The 16,732-nt window shown below is 44.6% G+C and overlaps 1 protein-coding gene across 1 annotated transcript; it reads right to left on the bottom strand.

Moving 5' to 3' along the window:
• Positions 1–397: 397 nt before the first annotated feature.
• Positions 398–13,735, bottom strand: LOC119373807 (uncharacterized). Its single transcript, XM_037643861.2, has 8 exons — positions 13,650–13,735; positions 10,494–10,554; positions 8,655–8,772; positions 7,137–7,215; positions 3,988–4,323; positions 3,381–3,528; positions 2,254–2,346; positions 398–675 (listed from the first exon to the last, which is right to left on the bottom strand). The coding sequence occupies exons 1-8, from the start codon at positions 13,718–13,720 to the stop codon at positions 505–507; spliced, it is 1,077 nt and encodes a 358-aa protein (XP_037499789.1). The 5' UTR covers positions 13,721–13,735; the 3' UTR covers positions 398–504.
• Between the last annotated feature and the right edge of the window lie 2,997 nt (positions 13,736–16,732).

Consider the following 16,732-nt stretch of genomic DNA (forward strand, 5'->3'; position numbering starts at 1 on the left):
GTTTTTCTGTGCGTGAGCTCAACAAACAAGGAGTTCAGTCCTTAACTTCAGCTTTTATTGTTATTGATTACACAACTATAGTACCATAGGGAACGACGTGTCTGTCCAATCACACAGTATATCCGTCCCGTCACTGCAACCAATCTGTACATTCAGGCAATTAACAAAGCAGAACTTGGCAAATAAGCTTTACTCTCATTCTGAAAATGCTGACAAGTTTTAATGAAAAAAAAATATTTTTTTGCTTGGCAAAACCAATGTGCCAGATGCTTAATAAATTGTGTTTATTACTAAAATACAAGTAATAGTGTTTTTCGGCCATCCTCCGGGCCAGTATTCACAAAATCGCGTTTTCTTTTCAAAAACATCAAAAAATAAAATCGGAGACAATCCTGACACTGGACATTAGCAAAGCCCGCCGGCCATTGGTCAAGAGAACTTCCGAACGAGAATACTTGGGAATTTGGTATTTGGCCTGCAGGTTCAGAGTGACGAGCTAAAAATTTATAGGGCGAGGGCTAAACCCACGCGTCCTTGCCCCGAGTGCTCGAGCGGCGCCTCGAGCACGGTGTATACTCGTCTGAGGAACACGAGGCCCAAATGCCAACTTGCGTTCGCCACCTCATCCGCTTCAACGAAGCCACTGTAACATCTTGAGCCAGAGGTCGTGTCCACCTGCGATAAAGGTGGTATTAGTGCAAAAACTGCCCCCCCCCCCCCTGGCTGGCTAACTGCGTATAGCTCAAATTATTGTTGAGATCCCTAACACTCTCCTCCCCCCGTCACCGACACACCCAGGAGGAAAATAAGCTTTATAGTTTCATCAACCTGTCTCAGTGTTTCATTTACTTTTCTCTAACCGTGCAAGACTGGGCTTGATGGTAGCGCATAACACCATTTTTCCATATACAGCAAGAAAAAAGTTTCCATCTGCACTTAACTGCCTCTCTCTTACTCCTTTTGTGAACCATGTCCACCTTTTACAAAGTGTAATGTGACGTAGGTCGGATCGTACATTTCATTAGTTTCAGCATTATCAACAGACTGCTGACGAAAGGGTTTATGACAGATGCCTAAATACGTCTTTCTTAAGCCATAGTGTTGCTCTTAAAGTCTGCAAGCTTCATCACTTCTGCACGGCAAATCTTTATCAGCCATCGTTATTAGTTGTCTCCTCCCCTTGGTACCCTTTCGCAACCTAAATGCTCCGCCGCTTATTCACCCTGCGCTGCTATATTTCTGCTTGCCAACATCTGTTAAAATATGCGCTACCCTCAGTTGCTTTGTAATCCAAACAACTTTCGTTTCTACTGTTACACTGATGCCACGCCTAACATTTCTGCAGTGGATTGCTGCATGACACTTTGCTGTTAAAGCGCCATAGTCATCTCCGAATTTTCGGCCCCAGTTATAGTACCGACTTTTAAGAATGGCGACCAGCTGCGGTCATAAATTCAGAACTTTGTAGGTTTTCGCGCGTAACTGGTGTGACACAGCTGTATCAGTCAGCCAGAAAACCGTTCTATGGCTGTTGTGGCAACTTACATTTCATATGCATACTGAGCCGCTACACTGAAAGACATGCACATCGTAAAGTGACGAACTTTTCTGTTCGGCCTCATGTTTAATAATAATATGGGAGGTTTTACGTCCCAAAACCACGATATGATTATGAGAGACGCCGTAGTGGAGGGCTCCGGAAATTTCGACCATCTGGTGTTCTTTAACGTGCACCTAAATCTAAGTACACGGGCCTCTACCATTTGGCCTCATGTTTATCGTTGTCATTACGTTATATGTAACTTACAAATAAAAAAATTTTACTAGTGCATCAAAGCTAATTTTGCTCAGAGAGTGCTTTTACTCGTGTGCTAGAATGGCCGTTTCTACACGGTATCTTATGGTAGCATGCTACATATATTTTTAATCTGCCTTTTAAATTTATACGGATTGGTAACACCGATGTTAAATCAATATCACGAATAAAGAGGCGATAAATTCAAATAGTGTGAATGATCCGGCCATAATGACTACTGTGAGTTGAAATAACGACTTCTATATTAAAGTTTGATGTACCTGTTTATATATGCAAAATTCCTGCTAGCAAATGAGGACTTGTTCATCATGAAACATTAGGCAACTTAAAAACTGCGAGTTTCAAACAGCGGTCAAGTTTCTGCTCGACCACATGCCGGTATTTGAGGTAAGCGTCTAATGTTCGTGGTCTTTCGTGTAGAGCAATCTAAATCGTACCTTCACGACGTAGTCTTCAGGCCTCAGGACAATCTCCCGTCCACCAATCACGAAGGTGACATCGGAGGGCCTGATGTTGCAGCGAAGCTCGTACTGTGGTTTACAGTTGCCAACAGAGACCAAAGCAAGTTTCAGTGCACTCTTCATGTACTGTTGCACATGACAAAAGGTGATGAAACAGCTCTGATCCCTTTTCGTGCATTTGGGTCCTGTTATAGCTGATTTATATCAATTGCCTAGTTTCTGGTTCTCAGCAACACTTTAATGTAATGCCGCTCACAGTTTACGCCTCCGCGACCAGCAGCACAAATTTATTGCATCTTGCTGCTCAACACCACATATTCCTTAAAAATCTATTTGAAAACACCTGAAGTCCTTCATCTGAATTATTGTTTGAAAAATATGTGTTTTATATCATTGACTCTATCAGTTCTTTTATTAGCGCAGTAGCAAGGATGCCGAGATGCCTTGAAACATGCTCCAGGACTAATTATCTAAACATAACATAATATTTTACGACAATAATTTTATGTGTGCTTCCTGCTTCTAAATATGCATTTAACGTACATCATATATCAAATGCTTTTTGGAGTAGCGACCGGCCAACAATCGGAGCAGCCTACGTATTTGTAGTCATATTTTAGTTCTCAAAGAAACTTCATTCACCATTTCTGCTGACTGTGTTATTCACTTTGTAGCCAGCAACTCATATTTCTGCAAATGCGGTTGGCGGTTGACTTAATGGCTGCGTGAAATCTTAACCATTTCATGTTGCATTCGTTCAGTCAATCAAAGGTTTTAGTTTAATAAACCAATACTTTTCGCTCTGGGTACAATATGATCGTGCTATGTTAACATCACTTGAAGAACCGTACGTATCAACATGTATGCGCCTATGGTTTCAGCACCATCGCCTTGATCGTACCATAGCATCGAAAATGATAAATTTTAATTAGAAATGTCAAATGTTTTTGTTTATGGTAACCGCTCGTTGCTTAAAGTTTAGTGCTCACGGTGCCCGAGAAATAATACTTCTTTATCCTTTTAAGTTTACCTACTTTGCATATATTTTGATCGCTTTCTGGCCTTCTTACTCACTGATGTCACACTTATATCCCGGAACTTACTTTTCCATCCTCGACCTTTCGGCCGGCGAGCAGTGTGTTGATCTTTTTTATTTCGCTGGCCGGACCTCCAATGAAAGGTTCCGTTGGAGCTGGTCGAGCCCACGATGCAGACTGTGGTAGCACCTCTCTCTTACCAACCACTTCGTATCTGCGTTTTTTGCAATACTCGATTACAAAATTTGAAACTCGGAGTACAAATGTGACGCTTTGAATTCGAATTCGATATTCATCATTTGTTCGACGCTTTGGAGCGCTTATACACATCGTGCGTGAAAATATCCCACGACTATAACAAAAGTTACTGCATATTAAAATTGAATATTTATTTTTGAGCTTTATATTTACTGTTTTGACGATAATATTTTAAAATCATCGTTCAACGATTACTTTGAAACTCATGATATTATAAGTATTCCAGATCACACAACATACATGGTACTGCAGGAAAAAAGACAGTGAGAATGATCACATTGTTTGAGACAACTGACGTCACTGCAATCAGCGTTTTCACGGGTCTGATGAACGTGAGTTTGTTTGCTGAAACGCTGGTTCTATCTAGGCAAGTTTCTTATAGAACAACTGTTTACAGCCTCGTGGAAGTACTTACCCATCCAAGTGAAACTGAAATGCGCTGTCGAGAGCATCTAGGAAGGTCAGTGAACCTTGGTAGTGCTGCTCATTTGCCCCTCCGAACAGGGCTTCTCCAACTGTTTCGTCGCGGCTGAAGTAAAGTCCCACACTAGGTTTGCTGATTACACCTGATTGAGCCATTTCTTGAAGCGTAGAGTTCGGGCCAAGGCGCAGTCCGAAGACGCCATCGAATGGTTCGTCCACGAAGCTCGGCACACCGTGGAAGCCAATTCCATTTACAAATTGAAGGTTTCCGAGCGACACGCCGCCGAGTTCGTGAGCATCCCGAAACGTGTAGCCTGTGACGTTGCCCCTGCAGAAAACAAACAGAAAGCGCTTAGATATACGCTGGTTTGGTATATAATATGATAGGATATGTTTAAAAGAAGGTGGCATTTTTTAGGGCTCGTTTCTTTGTTTTAACGAACCCTAATAAAATCGAGCAGGTAATGAACCCAAGGAAGGTATAAGGGACGTTAACTGTACTGAATTCTGATATAGATGTGAAGAATGTAATCTGAACGAAAAGACCACTCGCCCGCAGGGACCGAACCTGCAACCTTCGTATAATGCATCCGATGTTCTACCAAATGAGCTACTGTGGTGGTCGTCCTCTCAACCGCTTTATCGGGTATTTATGTGCAAGCAAAGCTGCGAGTGCTACTCAGCGCCGCTCGAAGCCATGATGGCGAGTGTGCAGCATTGTTAGTCATTGATAATCTACCGCTTTTATTTTCGCACCATGCGTCTTGTCTTTCTGCATAAAAATTACAGCATATCCACGGGTGAATGATGAAGAGCTTGGGCGAAGCTCCTGAAGCAATCATGGTTACACCGTGAAATATGCAGTGGTCTCGCCCAGCAGTAATGAAAGCGATACGCCGCTTTGATTACTGCACGCCATGCAGCGTGCAAGGTGCCGCTGCTTTTTTCTTCTTTTTTTAACACCAAAGTGTTTTATGCCGGGGTCTACCAAGACTTCAGTGACGTATTTCCGTCACGGAAATGACGTCGAAAAAATACACACAATCAGGTGGCAAAGAAAAAAAGGTACACTCAACGGGCATCGAACCCACGACCACTCGGTCCGCAACAACAGATGCCGGGCACGCTATCCACTGCGCCACGGTCACAGACTCTGGAGGCTTTACGAGCGCGCGTTTTATATCTACCACTCTCGCGGTCGGCTGGGTGGTGTTGACCTCTGGAAGCGGTAAAGTAAAGTAATTCGTCATTGCTGTGGTCTCCGCGACTAGCACCTGCAACTAGTTACGCGTCCGTCCTATTAGGTGCGTTTTCAATAGAAGTTGAATTTTGTCAATGCCTTAACACATCGCGAGGTGGCGACCTTTGCCCAAGCGTCGTAAAAGCGTCGGCGTCGGTCAGCATCACGCTAATCCAAACCAAAAATAGCTCTGCGAGGTGCGCCTGCCTCACCTGGCTGTAAACCGCGTTCCATGCTCACGCGCTCGCCGGGGCGGCACGACGCGCTTTGCGTTTCCCTCTAGTCAGGCCGTGGTGTTCAATCACATTTTAACATGCCGCGAGATGGCGACCAAGTTCTGCGTCCAATGTGCGACGCTCTTCTGGCTATCACACCTCGTTCTCTGATTGCGGTTTCACCGTTAACTACTACAGCTACCACAAGGGTTTGTTTAAGCTTTAACATGGACGTTAGTCGTCGGGATGAAGATGTACCACCAGTCATCAAAGTGGGTGCATACACGTTAAACGGCGCCACTAGCTGCCAGACGTCAATATACATTCTGCAAACTCTCTTATATCAATGTACAATAAAGATTCACTTACTTCTCCAAGGGCACGCTTTTCTTTCGTGTTATTCCGATTCCTATGACGGAGGGCTCAACCGTGTTTTTTCCTTTCTTTCTTTTCTCGTTTTTTCTTTTCTTCCGTTTTTTCTTTTTTCTTTTCTTTCTTTTTTTGCACACATATTGCACATATCTCTATGGGACAGCGCCATCTAGTATGTCGTCACCCAACTGCAGTTTGCATGCATCTCTATGGGACAGCGCGATCTAGTTAGTGATACGGGAGACGCGACGGCGGGGGAACGCCGCATGGAGCGACGACCGACCTGGTGATGCTATAAGGAGCTTTGCCTCTAAAACAAAGAAAATGCTGTTGTTGTCCTGTATGAAAAACTCTCTACAAATATTTCACGCTCATTCGCGGCTCACCCTGCGTTCTAAATATTTTAAGGAGTACAGGAGGTGGCAGGCCGCGACTATACTTTTTCAACGCCTTCGCTACGGGTGACCTAAGGTTAAGCAATTATATTTTATGTCAAGTAATGTGAAGAAATATCGAGCTATTGGCATTTGGAGATCATCTTAAAATAAGTAAAGCACTGAAAGGCATAATTCGAATTTACGGGGGTTGTTTTTAACATGCTCCACACAAACGACCCGGTTTGTGGACTCGCATTCTATCTGAAAATAAAAATTTCGTCATAGTGTTTTCTTTTTTTTGCAAGTGTGGCGTGGTAATAAGATTTTGCATACTGCATCTCCCTTCCTAAGCTACGTTAGTTTTCGTTTTTGAAGACGATTAGGACGTGTCAATAGTTCAGCATTAATATATACCTTGTTATCAATCTTTTAAGTTTCGGGGAAACGTGACGTAGACTTGGATAGTATTAGCTCGGCAACTATTCAACTGCAGAGGTTCAGAGAGTTTCAGACTGTTTGGTGAGTCAAGTTGCTCATGCACGACGACGTAAGCTTGCTCATCTTTTTCGCCATAGGTGACATTGCCAAGGTGATATAAAATGGAGTTGCTCAAAATGTGCTTTTTCGTGGTGTCTGTTCCTAAAGGTGTTTAGTTGGACAAAGAGCCTGGCACCTCTGATCTTTCCCCATCACCAATACACAAATGCCCAGTGCTCGTTATTCCTTCAAATGTTCTTTGTCTTGTAGGTCGTCGCGTGTATCGTCGCGGTATTTATAATCTTATGAGTCAAACATCAAAAATAGTGCACTCAGAATTTCGCACCATGCCTGAAAATATTGTGCGCGCCTTTCTCGAACACTGGAAATTCTTTTTTAAGATCTTCGAGACAAAGAAAACTCGTCAGGGCCTCGTTTACAACTATGCGGTAGCACCAACCTGCCAAAGTCCGTGGCACCGTCTTCCCAATCGCTGCTCTGCGTCGTCGACTCACTCCAGTCATACATCTTGTGTCCAACTGAAGAGGGTACAAAGTAGGCGTAGTTTAGAGAAGTGATTATTCCAAGACGTACCTTTAGTAAAAATGCGCTTTCACGTGATTAGCAAGCGTTATGTCGCTGTGACACTCACCGCCAAGCAACGATGACTCCCTCTAATGGTAAGCCTGCGTTTTCTTCTTAGCTGTATAGATTTTTTCTTTGTTTTAATCTTCTCCCATCCTCCGCCAGTCAACAATAGAATACCGTATTTGTACTCCTCTTGAACCCTCCTACCTCCCCCCCCCCCCGCCTTTCCTCCTTGACTCACCACATCGAATGCTGGCTCGAAACCTCTGCTTAAATTTCTGCATCGCATATACTATATTATGTGGCATTGTTTTTATTGTGAGTGCGTCACTGGCACACCACGAAAAGCTTCATAAGAGACCCAAATTACTGACGCCATGTTTTTTCATTTTGGCGCTAACCGTTTTCGTAACGCTTTGGGACCCTAATTCAGGTGTGACTTTTTAGTGTATTTTATTCCAAGTATGTGTCACTATGCACGTATCGCTGAGCCGTGCCCCTGCCGTCTTCTGGATTTGCAACATAGACAACGACACTGAGCAAAGCAGAAAAGTTGATGTTCTGAAAAAAAAGTAAGGTTATGTTATGTTAGCAAAATCAGCGAAATAGTGAAGAACATTTGAACGAGAGGCGTCTACAAATGCCGACGTTTGGATGACTAGCCATCGTTTGGTAAAAACATCTCAAAGAAATAATGTTTCCTTTTATTTACTGAATATACAACTATCGGTATATAGAGTACTGCTCAATGCGGAACAAAAGCAAAGCTTATTTTAAAAAGGAGAGGCAAATGTCAACCATATCGCGCTTCAGTCAGCGCATTACCATGCCGCGCCGTGGAAAAAAACACCAAATAAAATCGTACAGGAGCAATTGACCACCCTCTCTTATGGGACTACACGCTTTCATAAAGCTCATTCTTGGAGCCACCATCACCTTAACTCTGACGAGCATTGTGAAATCAAATTCTGCCGATTGTTTTTGCGCTTTCTTATCTCGTGTTTTTTCAGTCTAAGCGAACGCGAACTCAGCGGTCTCTGCAATCTGTGTTATCGCAACATAACGGGCATTTATCGCAGACAGTATTTTGCTTTCGAGGCATGAAGACTGCTTCTTTATACATTTGATTTTGTCTACTGTCAGTCAGCTTCCAAGATAGAGATATATCAGCATCCGTGTTTTTTTACTTCTACTAAACATCATGTGACATCAAAATGGCCGCAGACTGAATAACAAAGTTTCCTCTACCGAAATAATGCTCTAGGAAAAGTTTCAAAGGAAACTTTCGCTAACTCGTTCTGAAAAAAAATGCAGTTACTGAAATATAGCTGTTTAACGTTGTGACAGAGTTGAAGCAAGCCTCGATACAATGTTGCTCCGATATACATACAGCAGGGTTCCCCTTGCGTGCAGTAGTAGGCAGGAACCCACGTAGTACCCGCCGGATCCAGCATGACCCTGAATTCTTGTGGCGGTGTACCTATCCTCAGCATTGCAGTGTATGTGAGCTGCAATATACACCACAAAAACAGTTTTTTGCAGTTGGCAGTTCAGTTTTATGAATAGCGTCAGTGGGGCTTGCGACAGTAACTCCCAGGTGAACTGGCTCATCGGCATTATGCAAACACTGGTCTGGATGTATCGCAGCAGTTGTAGGCATACGGTAACGCTAGTGGAATATTTAGGAAGTCGTTCTTCACTTTTCTCTGAAGTAGATATTATCTGGGATACGAAAAGCTCTGGCAGTAGCCACGAGTCATCTTCTAATGTAGTTTCGCTAAGGGGAACGTATTGTTAAACATTTTTATTAGTCAAGCATTTTCTAGCGAACCTTTGTTACTTTGAGCGTTCCTGTCTATCTATCTATCTATCTATCTATCTATCTATCTATCTATCTATCTATCTATCTATCTATCTATCTATCTATCTATCTATCTATCTATCTATCTATCTATCTATCTATCTATCTATCTATCTATCTATCTATCTATCTATCTATCTATCTATCTATCTATCTATCTATCTCGCTGCCTAAGTTTGGGTGGTCTCATGATCGCCTCCTTAACTTGGTGTAGACCAAAACTGGCATGGGAGGGTAAGAAAATTTTACGAATGTAACTCTCGGCTCATGACATGAAACACGTGAAAATCCTGTCGCGTACGTGGTCAAAACCTTTCCACCAGACACGTGTGGCACATCCCCGTTGACCACCGGCCGCGGTGTATGGGTGTGCGCCACAGGTTATGCCAGTTTATATCTACCGAGGAATGGCGAGAGCAGACAGTGGTAATGTAAATGCGAGAGCGTTAAGAAAAACCGACATCGGCAGCGTTGACCCCACGAATGGAAAGACTAAAAATTAAGGTCCCAGCAGGAATCGCACCGAATCGTTCTCCGTGGCAAGCAGGTATTCTACCACACAGCCACGCCAGGTCTATAAATTGGTTTGGAAAAACAGTTTATGCAGGCGTAATGTTGGTGCAATGTCGGTTGGGGTTGTGGCCATCGCTATCTAACCCACGACGCATGGGATCTGCCGAATTTTTATCGACCGTGTGCAATATCGAAAAACGCCGTACGACGACAGAATTCATACAATGATAGCTACTTCGATTACGAAGTGCACTGTAAAGGTGAAGGGAAAATGCGAACTCTCTGTGCGGGTGCCACTTTAACTCATCTGTTCAAATAAACTTTTATTAGCTACACTTCTTAATTTTTATAGGTGTTTCATAGCGGTTCATTTCATATCTGACATCAGATCTGGCTAAAGAATACTTAACTTATTACGTTATCAAAGGTGGTATGCTGACACAGACATATCAAGCACCCTACATGTCACTTGCTCTAGACGTTCTTGGGTAATTTTGTACTGCATTAGGAAGGAACCTTACCAAAAGCTTTTCAGTTGGATTTTATGACTCAAGCTACAAAGGAAACGTTACAGTGCAACCAAAACAGTGGTTAAATGAGTTGTTGATTGTGTGCAGCACAAGCCTGTAAAATTACAGCTTCAGCGGGCATTCAAATACTTCACTGATTGAGGGAACTCGCAACTAAGCTCTAGGGTCTCGTTATGTATGGACGATAACAACGCAGTCACAATAAGGCCGTTATGAAACACAAAATATTTTAATTAGTCTCTGTCGACCCTCTCACCTCATGCTTTTGAAATCGGAACGCTATGAAAGTTATGGCGGATCAGAAGGATTGTTCGCGTATACTTACATTTTTGTAGTTGACCAATGGTACCGACACAGTTTTGTGAGCTTCACCGGCAGGACCATTGCTTGTAAGAAAAAAAAAAAAAAAAACGAGAGTGTATGCTGGGGATGAGCAACGTTTGCATTTTCTAGTTATTTAAAATCCTTGATCACAATGCAGACAAATTGAAATTGCACGAACATTTAGGTCACTGTATTTGCTTATAAAAAGGAAAGTTTTCTAAAGGTGAAAGGCGGAATAGAAGTGATATTTAGAACGAAAACACAAAAAGAAGATAAGCATTGCTTCAAAATTTAAGACCAATTGCACATTCTGTAGGCGTAAGTCCACTTAGCTGAATCAGTAACTAGCGCAATAATTTAATATAAAATATAACATTCGTACATTTGTGCCGTTTTCAAATTCAAAGCAGTAGCCGACTTTAAAACATATTAAACCGCTAGAGTTAAGTTTTTTAATAAACCCAAGTAGCATTTCGCCTGTAGAGAGACAACGTCCATAAAATAAGACGCCTTGGTTACTGTGTGGTTAATCTTCGAATGATTTTTTTTAAAGCGATAGCGTTAAAGAGCTCGTATCGCCGAAATTACAGTGTCGGTGTCGTTGGTTCTGAGCAAAAAAAACGAGAATGATGCAAATGAAATAAACAGTAAATATCTTCGGTTCGAAAGAGAATGGAATCCAGGCCTTCTGCGTAACAAGTAGGTCCTCTACCATGGAGCCACGTCATTGCTCAGAAGTGTTTCAAAAAAAAAAAAAGACACACTTCATGTACTACGGGGAGTCTCCTTAAAGGGCCTCTCACCAGGCCACATAGCAAATTTTAGTTAGACGCTGGAAGTTGTTGTGTGCCGAATTAAGAGCAGTATGCCGCAAGAATTTTTCAAATCGGTTCATTAGGAGCTGAGACAAACAATAATTTGAAGCGGCGCGAAACCATGACGCGAGGAGGCGATTTTCAAAGCCTTGCCACTCGCCCCTTGTAGCCTTCGCCAACCAAATCCCTCTCTGCCCTCTTCACTTGACACATACGCATGAACACGTCATGCGCATGCATGGTCACGTGCGCATGACCTGCCCGAGGCAGCCCGAGCACGCGAGCGGCGTTGCACGGCCGCTACCTTTTTAAAGACGATAGTCTTTCTTGGGATACTTAAACGGAGAAATTTTGGTCTGTCTTTCTGTTTGTCGGCACGTCCCTCGATTCACCCACTCGGCCAAAATTGAACCACTTGCCCAAGGGCCAGCCATCTTGAACGGCTGACTAGGTTCATAGTTGTGTACATTGTCGATCAAAAAGCAAACATTACGCATATCTGAGGCGCAACAACACTAGGTAAGTATTAGGTGGTGTGTTCCTTTAATAGAAAATGCATACATACGTAATTCTAAAGACCCTACTTTCTTAAGCTGCACTGAAAATGCGACTGCGCTGAAACTTGCCTTACTCCGTGCCCTCTGCACGAGCTCATTGTTGTGTTTCGGTTTCAGTTCTGTTTTGCACTGTACGAATGCCGTTGGGCGCCGCTCTGGCATTCCTGTTTTACCCAGGCGACGTGTAAATAAAAACGTTTCTTCTGCTTCAGCGCTTCGCGCGAAACCGCGTGTTCGGGCTGGCTGGGGTCCCCGCCGGTCGCGTTGGTCACCACCGGTCTTCGCCTGCTGCTGCGCCTGGACTACCAGCCCGCAACACAGCACTCATGTTTCCCGACGTATTGCCAGATGGCGTCCATATCTCATGCAGCGCCTCATCTATCGTCTTTAGACGACATTTGCAGCGAAGCACGCAGATACGCAGCCAATTTTTTTTTTTTTTTATGTAGCGGCCGTGGGCATTGTGTCGTCGTTCTCTGTGGTTTACTGCCTCTTTCTGCGGGGCGGGCATGAAAGTTGCGACATTTGTACGGGCACGAGAGCGGCGGTATCATGAGCCAGTGCCGCATTAACGTTTACTTGGACGCGTTATAACAAATTAGCATAATGAGTGCTCGAACGCGCCAGAACATTACTTTAGTTTTCAGGGCTGGCGTTAGTTTCCAGGGCTGGCGTCTGCTCGATGCGCTAACCGCAGGGACACGAACGCATGGGAAACGGAGGCACATTAGCCCCGCATCTCGCTGCAGTTCACGAAAAAAAATGAAAAATACGCACACATTCATTTTCTCATTATTTCGCTCAAGTTTTATTAATCTATTCAAGCAACAAATTACACAAACTACACATGTCGTGTCAAATAACTATCGCAGTGTCACGTGCTACTGTTGGCGACGTAAGAGCACAGTCGTCTACGTATAGGAGCGACGTCACAGCACTACAATCTACGTAGGGCCATTTTCTCATGTACGTCATCCCCTCATTTTCTGGGCGCGCGCCCGCGAGAGGAAAGGCAAGCAGCGTTCACCTTAAAATTTGACCCATTTCCGCGGCGCGTAGCATTGCAAATTTTGGCAGACGTGATCGGGAACGCCCAGTGGATGCATTGCGCTCGTTAGCTCAAAATTCTCAAACCTGGTGAGGGGCCCTTTAACACATATAATATTGCGTGGCAGAAGCGGAGAATCGCGCCAGGCCTCAGAACATGTGAAGTGCGCAACGATTGGGGGTTTTAAAGACCCATCCATTAAAAAGCGTTTAAGCATATTTAATCATCGTGAGCACCACAATCATCAACAAAGGGATCAGCTAGGTAGGTTCGCGCGTTGCCTTACGGACGCGTAGTGGGTCCTTCCCTGATTCGGAAAAGGAAGAATTTTGGCGTAGTGGGAACTCGGCAATTTTACTTGCAGTAGGCATTACACGTTATTTCGAAACGGCCAATGTTACGTGCACAGACGTTTGTTTCCTTGCGACACAGTTGAGGCATGCACCGAGAACCGAAGGCAGGCTAGTAACTGGGAAGGCGATGCTCACGGTGCCCAATTACGCTATCGCATTCTACTGTTGAAGGCAAAGCTGAAGCTTCCTCCAAATTTTTTAGCGGTGGGTCCAAGAGCTTTCGAAATCCTGGCAACTTCCGGTTTATTCCGCCTTCCCAGGCCGTATAGGTTAATGAACAATGTTCATGAAGCCTTTTACAATACCCAAGTATTCTATTGTGAGCAACAACAAGCACATGCACACAATAACCTTTACTGAGAGAACAAAAACGCAGTACCACACCTTGAGGGATGCGCCACACAAGGTCCCATCCATCCCAATAAAACGATGAGGCTTAGCGCGTGCAGCAACATCGTCGTCAACGATTGTAATCGGCTTTTCGCTGGAGGCAGAAGCAGCGTTTTTGCGCTGTTGCTAGCCGACGAGCGCACATATATACGTGAAGCACCTGCGTTAAAGGCGGTGCTTCGGTGTCGTCAATGACATACAGACTCTTCCAATCGGCTATCGGCGGATGTTTTTTTGCATATGCAGTGTATCGCTGATGCATCCTGTCCGATACTATGCCAGACGATAGCTGGCGTTTTTCGTAGCGTAAGCTGGTTGTACTATTTTTGTGCAACTCTCAGCGGCAAGGCCGTGTGCGATAAAGGGATGTTTTCGATGAAGTACTTGAAGAGGCCCTTTTGCCACGCACGTAAACGCCGCCGTTGTTTGAAGCAGAAAACGAAGTCCTTTTCTTAGTAACAGCTTTATGAGGGTTAGTTGGTTCATAATTAGAAAAAAAAAAGTGAACAGCGCGAATGGAACGAGAACGACAAAGTAACGAGAACAGGGCGCAAGCGCTGACTGTCAACTGAATGTGTATTTCAAGAAAACCTGCATTTTATGTATTCTTAGAATAAACTTGCGTGCATCAAACACAGATCTTCGTTCCTTTGTCGTCCTTGTTACAGTCGCGCTGTTACATTCTTTCTCATTTTCTTGGCGCTGGTTTTGCATTGTTGCTGCAAACTTTCACACATAAATGTACCTTTAAATGCGGTAAGAAGGTGACTTTTAAGGGCTCGTTTTTCTTTGTTAAACACAACATTAATGAGAACTAAGAGACAATAACGCCAGGAAAAGTATAGGGGTGTTATTTGTACTAATTAGGATATAAATGTGAAGAATGTAGTGTGGACGAAAAGATAACTTGCCGCCAGCAGGGACCGAACCTGCGACCTTCGAATAACGCGTCCGATGCTCTACCACTGAGCTTTGGCGGCGGTCATCCTGTCGTCCACTTTATGGGGTGTATATGTGCATTTAAACCTAGGCGTGTTAGCGCCGATCACAGCCATGGTGGCAAGTGTGGAACACTCCTTTTCTGCCTGTTGGCGTCACGTAACACGTGATCTTTCTCCGAGCCGGCAGCTGACCAATAATCCCTCGCATACTACTTGAAAGCCTCAAGCCTGCCTGAACGACTCTCGCTATGAATGAAGAAATGAAGGTGACTTTTAAGGGCTCGTTTTTCTTTGCTAAACACAACATTAGTGAGAAGTAACACACAATAATGCAAAAGAAAGTATAGTGGGTGTAATTTGTAGTAATTAGGATATAAATGTGAAGAATGTAAATTGGACGAAAAGATAACTTGCCGCCGGCAGGGATCATCAGAAAAATTGGGAAGGGGCGAAGTATGTAGGAAAGGGTGTTTCAGCTCCACTAACGTGAAACCTGTGCAGGGGCAAAGCATTCAGTGTGCCCCGGTGTTTCCCACAGCACAATCACTGCTACTGGGCAATGAAAGACTGAAGATTGGTTAGACACAGGGGCCCGCAGTCCGCGTTTCGTTAATGTGCACGCTGCGAATCTTTATTGTTCAACTACGCGCAAGAGAAATCTCCCACCAACACTACATTGCAGGTGAAGATCCAGTGCCTATAAGCACCGTCCACTGACCAGAGGGAGCTGCGTTGCTCGCTGTGGGCCGTCTCAAGTTGGCTGACATTAACCGCTAGGGGCAGGCAGAAAACAGTCGCTCACACACGTCCCCGCTTCCGGACCGGCCACATTCTGCTCACTCAGACGCACATCGCGTTTGATTTTGTCCCTGTGCCGTCTCAAAGTTGCTTTCTTTATCCGCTAGGCTGTTGCATTCTGGCGTTGCAGTCACACGTGGGAACTCGACTCCACGGTGCCTATATATGCGCGGTGGCCGGTGAACGGTTGTCCAGCGCGAGCAGTCACTTTTTTCACTCAAGCAACTCACTAGCAGCCGCTGCCTGCGTCGGCGTTTCCTCTCACGCGCGAGGACGCGTTCTCGTTCCTTGTGAGCTAGTAGTTCAGCGTTCGTCACAGAAAGAGCGTTTCCGTCTTCCACGCACGTGGTTTGCTCTCTCTCGCCCGATGGCGAGCACTGAAGCTGTGGCGCCCTCTCTTGCGCTCAAGGAAATTGACCATCCAGACAGCAAACAACGTTTCATGCCGCGACAGCAGAAGACGATGCACTATGCACGCCGACACGCCGAGACCCTAAGGTGTTTCGCCCCTAAAAAGAGGAAGCGATTGAGAAATAGAAAGAACGATAAAGAAAGGGGAAAAATACGATTTAAAAAACATGGCTGATCACTCCGCCATAGGAATCCGTATAACACGAAAGTGAAACGTGTCTTCGCAGAAGTAGTGCCTATTGTGTAGTGATATTAGCACTTGTACAATGTCTATTTTTGTTAGCACCGTGTGACGCAGATCCAACCATGTTGATGCCAGTGGCACACCTCCATCGGGACGACTGACGTCCATGATAACAATTTAGCCATTGTGGCAGCTGAAGTTTTTAACATATACCTGCACGCAGCGTATTGTGAATTCCGCGCACCATCAACACCACATCAACAACCACGTAATGTACACTGGTTCTCGATATGAACTTCTTCAAAGCGTCGTCATTTGAGAGAAACAGCACGGTGTGCGCTCCCGACTAATAGGGTAAACTACGCCTGTGATCAAGCATTCACTAAAAAAACCGCGCTTCAGCAACACGGGAGGCAGAGATTCGTAGCTTCAGCCGTGAACGCTCGCAGGCATGCCACTTCCCGCTAGCCTCTGTCTCGCTCCACCAAAGCACGACATGCAACGTCCACATCGTTGCATTTCTGCAGCGCTTACTGCAGCAGTTTTAATAATGGGTGCTATCGAACTGGAAGCAGTAGGCGGCGAAACAACGTTGGTGCACTACTCCGACAAAGTGCCGTCCCACGCTAACACGAAGCCAAAGGCAAAAAAAGTACCTGCGTCTACGGCGACTCCCCCATGCTAGCGCGGCTAGTGTTTTTCGCTAGTATCGATACTCTTTAACCATGGCCACGGAGATTGCT

This window comes from Rhipicephalus sanguineus, chromosome 11, assembly GCF_013339695.2.
Source record: "Rhipicephalus sanguineus isolate Rsan-2018 chromosome 11, BIME_Rsan_1.4, whole genome shotgun sequence".
Classification (NCBI taxonomy): domain Eukaryota; kingdom Metazoa; phylum Arthropoda; class Arachnida; order Ixodida; family Ixodidae; genus Rhipicephalus; species Rhipicephalus sanguineus.

What these genes read in the sequence shown, in the direction of transcription:
- LOC119373807 (XM_037643861.2), bottom strand. Translation starts at nt 13,720, where the DNA reads ATGTTGCTGCACGCGCTAAGCCTCATCGTTTTATTGGGATGGATGGGA. An exon ending in TTTCAGTTTCACTTGGATGG is followed by an intron (nt 3,529 to 3,987) that starts GTAAGTACTTCC and finishes CAAAAAACGCAG; the next exon opens with ATACGAAGTGGTTGGTAAGA. An exon ending in GAAAGGTCGAGGATGGAAAA is followed by an intron (nt 2,347 to 3,380) that starts GTAAGTTCCGGG and finishes TGTAAACCACAG; the next exon opens with TACGAGCTTCGCTGCAACAT.